Genomic DNA, 7,617 nt, shown 5'->3' with positions numbered 1-7,617 from the left:
AGGGGAAGGACATCTCCACTCTTCCCCCTTGCCGCCCAGCCCCTGTCCCCCGGGTGGGTCGCTGCTCAGGGTGGATGCTCAAAGCCAGGCCGGGTTCGTAGCAGGACCTGGCACTTGGGCGGCTGATTTGAATCCCAGTCCAAGCTGCGGCCATTAACACATCCATGTTGCCTAGCCTTGCCCTCCAGATAAGGGATAATGACGCATCAGAGAGGAGGAAGAAATGCCCCTCTGCATTGCTAGGGGTTCAGCTTGGACTAGGATCCCCCTGAGACACCTCAACACCGTGGCAATGTCTGGTAGTGCACTGGGTGGAGGACCTGGCCCAGTGTCCCTGCCCAGCTACGCTTCAACAAGGCCTGCCTCTGCCTGCTTTGTGATGCGTGTCCTCTTTGCCATCACATTGCCGTGACGATGGTGCTGGGGCAGAGATAAAAGCAGAGCAAAGGAGTTGTCCTGCTCACTCTGTGCTTGACACGGAGGGCAGGAGTGAAGCTACTTGGTCGTCGCGTTTCTTTGTAGTTGTCTTTTGTTCCTTTCGATCGATTATCTGTATTCTTAGTAGATAGTATTGGTAGAGTAGTGTTAGCAGTATTAGCAATTAGTTGTAGTTGTCTTTAAAATTAGTCTAGTTGGTAGGGAGTTAGGACCCTTAGTTATTAGCTTTAGTGACCCACCATGATAATCACCCCCTTAGTCCCTAAGCGCCCTGGCCACAGGGGCATGGAGGAGAGGAGCAGTTCGCAGACTGTGCAGGTAAGCGACTTGCTGGGCGTGTTCTCACATCTGCTCCTCCTGCTTGCCAAACCTTGCAGTCTGGATCCCTCTCTCTCTCCCTTCTTGGAGTGTTTTCCGAATGCAGGACAAGGCCCCCAGGTCTCCCACAACCTCCTCCCCGAGCCGTCCTGGCGCCTGGGCACCGAATGGGCAGAGCTCTCCCTCGGGGAGCAGCGATGCCACTCGTGCTTGCCTGCTGCTCGGTGCAGCACGACACGGGGACTTGCGTGCTGGGCCCTGGGGCAGCACTGAGCTCGACGAGCCCCGGGAGCTTCCCCACGTGCGGCTGGGGAGTTGTTTCTAGCCTGGGGGAGAGGCTGGGCCCCAGGTTGGTTTCTGCTAAGTGTCTGCTGTCTTTCCTCAGCTGCCCCCGCTTGAAGAAAAGCCAGCCAGCGAGAACCCCCAGCCAGCGCCTGACACCTCCAAGGGCAGGATGAAAGCCCGCATGTTTTGGGACCCCGCGGAGGAGGAGATGCTGCGGTGCCAGGAGCCCTGGCACAAGAACCCGGTGAGTGGCCGTGAGGCGTCTGCACAGCTGGATCTGCTGACAACAGCTCTGCTATGCGGGCAGCTTATAGTTGCCATCCAGCCGGCCAGCCCTCCCCTGTGCCCTGGCCTGGCTGCACGGCCTGAGATCCTTGCAGCCAAGGGCAGAGGAGTCGCTGGGGTCCCCACAGGGCAGAGCCTGAGCTGCCTGCCGGGGCCTTGAGCTGGCAGATGGCTGCTGCAGGTGACGCGGAGGGTGGCAGGGGTTTGCCAGCGCCTTGGGATCCTCCGAGCGGGAGAGCGAGTCCTTCGGCAGTGGTGGCCCTGCGCTCAGGGCACTGTCCCATCCTCCCTGGCAGACCATCAGTGACCTGGGCCACTACCAGAGGCTCCGCCAGAGCACCCAAGTGGCCCTGAGGGCAGGGAAAAAGCTGGAAAAGAAGCTGAAGAGGGAGGAACGGCTGCTGCCTCTTCTCGAGCCGAATCCTGCAGTGCTGGGGCAGATCCAGGAAGTGAGGAGACAGGTAGGGCCCCGAGTAACCCCTGCGTCTTCTGGGCTGATGAGGGCTGCGGGCCTGGTGAGGGCTGGGTTTTGGCACACGAGCGCACTGCGGGACCGGACTGCACATTTCCCCACGTCAGGGGCAACAAGGCGCAGCCAGTGCTTCTCTGGGGCCTTGTTGCACCTGGTCGCTCGCTGCTCCGTGCCCTGATGCCCGCTTTGGTCCCTCCTCCGTCCCACAGCTCTTCCGGCTGGACAGACAGCAGCGGCAGCAGAATATCCTCCTGCAGCAAACAGAGCTGATCATCACGAAGAAAGAGCAGTGCGAGAAGAAATGTCACCGGGACGAGGGGCAGCTGCGAATCAGGTCGGGGTGGCCGTGGGGAGGAGGGTGACACACACAGTCCCAGGCAGGGAAGGGCTCAGCACAGCTGCCTCTGCGGGCAGGGACCTGAGTGGTTTTGGATCTCGCCCTCTCTACCGCCTCTGGTGTCTTCTCTGCCTGCGTGCCCAATTCCTGCAGCCCCCTGGACTCCCCCGCTCCCCACCCCCACCCCCACAGGGAGACTCCCTCCAGCCCAGGGAGGATCTTCTCCTCAAGGCACCATCCCCCCCGGGTATATGCCTCTTTGCAGAGACCCCGGGGAGGCCCTGGGCTGCGAACGGGGCTTTGCACCCAGCTTGCTGCACTGACAGGCCTGCAGCCCAAGGGGATGAGCGTCCAGGGCCTGTCGGGGTGGTGAGAAGCCCCCGCTGGGCAGGGACAGCAGCACCTTCCCGCACTGTCTGAATGGCCCAGAGCGACTGTGGGACATGGCAGCGTCCCCGCACTGGCAGGAAGGGTCGGCTGCGGTCAGGTAGCTCCTGCTCAGCCTGGACAACCTCCGTCAACAACCAGCACAGCCACAGCGTGGACCACGAGCTGGAGCGGCTTGTGCCCTGGGTCAGGGGTGGGCTTTAGCCTGTTCCTAACATGCCTCCTCTTCTCCCGGTGTCTTGCAGGGGAAGCAGTCAGAAGATCATCTCCTCCAAGCCTGAGCCCCCAGTTGCCCTTAAAAAATCCCGATTCCCCCCAATTAACAAATAAACTGTTAGTTAAAAATGGACCCGCCTCAGGTCATCATTGCGGACAATGGATGGGTCCCACATGGCAGGGAGTGCGTGGCTGTCACCAAACTGGGCCTGAGGTCCCAGAGTTGACAAGAGGGCAATGGGAAGTCAAAGGAAGATCCACAAAGATGGCCAAGGGATCGGAGACGTTCCGTTTTGAAACGTGATGTCCTTTAGGCTGAAAGTGAGTTAGTACTCATCTGAAAAGGGGGCAATGTGGCCGTATTACCCAGCAGAAAAATTAGAGTAACGCACAGGTACACATTAGGCCGGTGCGAAGCGGCTTGTACGTGCTTTGGGCTTGGATTCGGCCAATTTGGGGGAGAGTGGCTCGATTCAGTGATTCGAATCACAGTCCTGATTTGATTTGCCCAGTCTGATTTGGCGATTCGGCTGCAGCCAAGTCTCTGAATCAGCAGGCCAGGCCCATCCGCCGCGCCTCTCCCAGCCAGCAATGGCTGCCCCAGCTCCCGGCACTTGTGAAAAAAAAGCCCCGGTCACGGGGTGCTGCCGGGCAGGGGTCATCCCCGCTGGCCCCCACTGCCCCATGTTGTGCGGGGGCTCTGGATGCACACCTTACCCTCCCCCCGACTCCCCCACATGGGTGCCACGCACAGGCCAGCTCTGGGCCTTTAATGAGAAACACCCCCCCCCCCCCCCACCCAAACCCGTGGTCTCACTACTCCTGCTTGCAAGGGCAATCCCCTCAGTTCCCTGCTGCCCCGTGCCATGTGAGGGGCTCTGCATGGGCCCCCCGACGCCACAAGCCTGCTGCAGGAGCGGCAAGTCCCAGGGCCTGTGCAAAGTGTCTAGTATCTGCTTCAGATTTGGATTTGGCTGATTTAGGGGATAGTGACTCGATTTGATGATTTGAATCACTGTCCCAATTCGATTTGGCTGTATCAGATTTGAAGATTTGGGAACAGCCCAGCCCCCACCCCTCTCCCAGCCCAGGAATTGCTGCTCCAGCTCCCGGCACTTGGAAAAAACAAAGCCCTGCTCAGCAGGTGCTGCCAGGCAGGGGGCGATCCCCGCTGCCCCTCACAGCCCCACCTTGCGTTGGGGACTATGCACAAGCCCCCTGCCCCGCCTCAGTCCTCGAACCCCCCCGCCATGGGTGCCCCACACAGGCCAGCTCGAGCCCTTCAAGGAAAAAACCCCCTCCAAACCCTGGACACTGCTCTTGCCAGCAGGGGGCAATCCCCACTGCCCACAACATGTAGGGGCTCTGCAGGAGCCCTGCGAAGCCCCCATGTCACTGCAGGAGTGGTGACTTCCTGGGCTTTTCTCCGCTTTTTTTTTCTTAAAGGGCCGGAGGTGGCCTGGGCAGGGCACCTGTGGCAGGGGGCTGGGGGAGTCAGCAGGGTCTTGGGGCTTGTGGCAGCAAAGCCCTCCATGCAGCATGAGGCAGTGGGGAGCAGCAGAGATTGCCCTCCACCCAGCATCACCCTGTGAGCACTGGGGCTTTTCTTTAAAGTCCCGAGCTGGGGCAGACAGGGCAGCCATGGCAGGGCTGGGGGAGCAGGCAGGGGGTGTGGGGGCTCGCAGGGGTCACCGCATGGTCCCCTCCCTTGCCCCTTGTACTCAGCAGCTCAGATTTGGCTGTAGCTCCCTGCTGCAGCCACCGGGGATTGGCGGAATCATCAAAGCCGTCCGAAGCTTTGGAAACATTTTGGAGAGCTTTGAATTGAGTCAGACATTTAAATTGGTCCCCTGGTTCAATTCAGATTCGAAGACATGGCCACTGAATCGGGCCGAATGTCCTCCAAATCAAGTCACCATCTGAAGCTTTGCACAGCCCTTGTGCCCATGTGTCTCGGACTAGACTCACACGCCTCATTTATCCTGCCCTGCCCCATGCACTGCACTTGGCATGGGGCTGGTCCAGGGCACATGCTGCATGCGGTGTGTGGGGCCAGTCTGTGCCTTGCAAAAATTTTCTTCTGAACTTGGAACTGGAAGACGCGGTGACTTGCAGTGTTTGCCCGGGGGACCACTCAGCACACTACAGGAAGAGCAGAGCTCCAAGCATGTACCTGCTCCAAGTACATCCTAGTAGAGGTTTCCCATGCTTTATGCGGGGGTTTTTATGTACAAATTCGCTCTTCTGCGAAGACCTTTTTATACCAAAAATTTATTATATGCAAGGTAAATTCACTTTTAGGCGATCGGTGTGGTAGAAGCCTGCAGTCAGCTACTTTGTGTGGTGCGTTGTGGGAGTGTTGTGCAGCAAAATAGTCTCCTGTGTGGATCTGTGCTCCTCACTGGTTGTCTGCGACACATGTTTCTGTGGGTAACACGGTTGCACGTACACCCACGTGCACCCCCTACACCATAGGTGACACTTAAGGGGGATAGAGGTGTGCACGCGCCCTCCTGAGATTGGCCACTGCCAGCTTCGGTGAGTGGTCGCCACCCTGCCTTACTGCTGACACAGCCACCCGAGGCTGTGGGTGGCCCCCACTCACTGTTGCTGAGATCGCGGATGGTGACTGTGGGCAGTCTCTGCTCCCCGCCACCACTGACACTGCTGCGGCCACCTGCAGGCAGTCCTTGCTTGGCCTGCCCTTGCCGCCAACTGCAATCACCTGCGGGTGGTCCCCGCTCGCTGCCGCTACATCCCCACTGCTCCCACCACCTCTGCCGCCTGTGGGCAGTCATCGCACCCCCCCAGCCTTCGGGGGCATGCATCGTTCATGCTCTAAGTGTTGCCAATTCCTGTTTCTATAGTTGCCATCCCCATTACAATATTGCCTTGTGCTTCTGTGTATTGTCTGCTGTTGGTGAGTGCCAAACTTGTCTTGTGGAAGTGGTAGAAATCGGTGTGGGGGTCAGTACAGTCGAGGTCTTGGAACATATCCCTATTTTTTACTTTGTAAAGTGGGTTCCCTTTATGTGAATTTGAGTTATACTCCGTTTTCCAGAAACACATGTACAGCATAAAGCCAGGGAAACCTCTACTGATATTTTCCTGAGTGATGTTGCATGAATGTAGCTTTGTCATACACCGGGGCCCAGCCATTCAGATCTGATTAATGCATGTTGAGTTCCCTTAATGATGTTTTTCAAGGTTTTTATCAGCTGGACCTTGTTCCCAGTGGTAAGACTCTGTTTGGGTGAAATTTCTGAAGCTTATGAGGGTGCAGACAGTGGCCAGCACCTTCATGAAGAACACATTCTAGTTCAAATTTATAGAGACATTTCATCTGTGTGTTGTGTTTGCCTTGTCTCATGTCTAACTTAATAGAAATTGCAGCCGAACTTGCATGGCTATTACCCAGCTTGGTATGTTTCAAACTCAACCCATAGCATTCCTAAAGAATTGAAAGCATTTCTGTAGGCCTGTAGGAAAGCCCCAAGTTTTTCTTTCTTTTTTTTCTTTTAAAATGCATTCCCTGCCCTTCCCCAACTATTTCTGAATTTTCTTCTTCCTCTCTATTCCCTATAGATTATTATAAGTAAGCTAAGATATAGGATAAGCTTTAACATTTTATTTTAGGTAGTAAATTTTATATTTCTCTCCCCTCTGCAAATAAGTTCCCTGCTATTTTGATATAGATATCCGCTGTTTTGTAAGTGATAATTATTATGTTTGTATTGATTTTTTTACTGCTTTTATATTGTGTGATTACTGTTTTAGGCCTATATATGTAAGTTAACGTAAGTCATGTCAAGTTTCCATCTTGTAATGTCAAACCTCCATCTTATCCCCATGCCCGGTTGTGTAACTTATGACTCATACTACCCCTCCTATATTACTTGGTTCCTGAATGAATGGGGATGAATGAGGGCACTTGAGAGACAATGGCAGTAGGTCTAAAAATAGCTCCTTCTGAATGACCAAAACGTTAACACCAATACCTGAACCAATGACCCAGCCACTGGAACCAACCTTCAAAGACACAAAAGATGAGGTAACCCACCATTGTGCCAAGCTGCACATGCTCAGTAAGAACACCTGGAGCCCTCTGAAACAGGACTGACCTTGCCTGGACAGGCCCTCCCCATTGGAGATCAGAGGTAGTTTGCCCCATAAAAAGGGGTAGTGACTCCTTGGGATGCCCTCTCCATCTGGACCAGATCAGCTCCACGTCACACTGTCTATCCACCCCAGGGGCCCTGCCAGTGATCCCCGCTGGAGAACACCAAGCTGAAGGAGACCCTATCTGACCATCAAGGAACCACTTTCAGCCTGGGATAGGTAGATATCACCTGCATATTTCCTCCTTCAATTTTGACTCCATCTCTCTCCTCCCAGACTTTAGGCCCTGCACCAAGCCTCTTTAACCCCTGCTGCCATTGTCTCAGTGAGTGTGTGTCTGTGTGTGTGTGTGTGCGCGCAAAGGAACCAATAAAATATTGTGTCACCATCTTCCCTGTTCAATAAAACCACTGTCATTTGTAACCCCGAGTTGGGTTGTGTTTTGCTGAGCCCTAGTCCCTTCCCTATCTTAAATTCTAGCCTCTGTCTCTCTCTTGGCTCCAGTCCCCTCTGCCCCGCCCCATTTTCCTGATCTCTCAATCCTGTCTCCCCTTTTCTGTCACCTCAGCTCCTCTTTGCCCCTTTTCTGCAAGTTCTCAGCCCTCTTGCTCTCTGCAAGCTCTCAGCCCACTCCCAGTTTTCCTCTCCCCACATACCTCTCGGCTCCCCTGTAGCCTCCTTGCTCCGGCTCCAGCCTCCAGGCTTCTCCCTGGCATTGCTCTTTTGCTCTGCCAGCTTTCCGCTTTTAATTAACACCAAT

General features: G+C 55.5%; 1 protein-coding gene across 1 annotated transcript in view; it reads left to right on the top strand.

The window, feature by feature from the left end:
- Positions 1 to 723: 723 nt before the first annotated feature.
- Positions 724 to 7,617, top strand: part of LOC149871052 (spectrin beta chain, non-erythrocytic 1-like) — a 45,182-nt gene continuing 38,288 nt past the window's right edge. Inside the window, exons 1-5 of the mRNA XM_090034546.1 lie at positions 724 to 756; positions 1,142 to 1,285; positions 1,623 to 1,787; positions 2,008 to 2,132; positions 2,603 to 2,708. Coding sequence (XP_089890672.1) covers positions 724 to 756; positions 1,142 to 1,285; positions 1,623 to 1,787; positions 2,008 to 2,132; positions 2,603 to 2,708 — 573 coding nt within the window. The remainder of the gene's footprint in view (positions 757 to 1,141; positions 1,286 to 1,622; positions 1,788 to 2,007; positions 2,133 to 2,602; positions 2,709 to 7,617) is intronic.

The sequence above is a fragment of the Crocodylus siamensis genome, chromosome 2 (assembly GCF_052110815.1).
Source record: "Crocodylus siamensis isolate JL-2025a chromosome 2, ASM5211081v1, whole genome shotgun sequence".
NCBI classification, from domain to species: Eukaryota; Metazoa; Chordata; order Crocodylia; family Crocodylidae; genus Crocodylus; species Crocodylus siamensis.
Note: the sequence above shows the minus strand (reverse complement) of the source record. Positions and strands in the feature narration are given on the sequence as shown.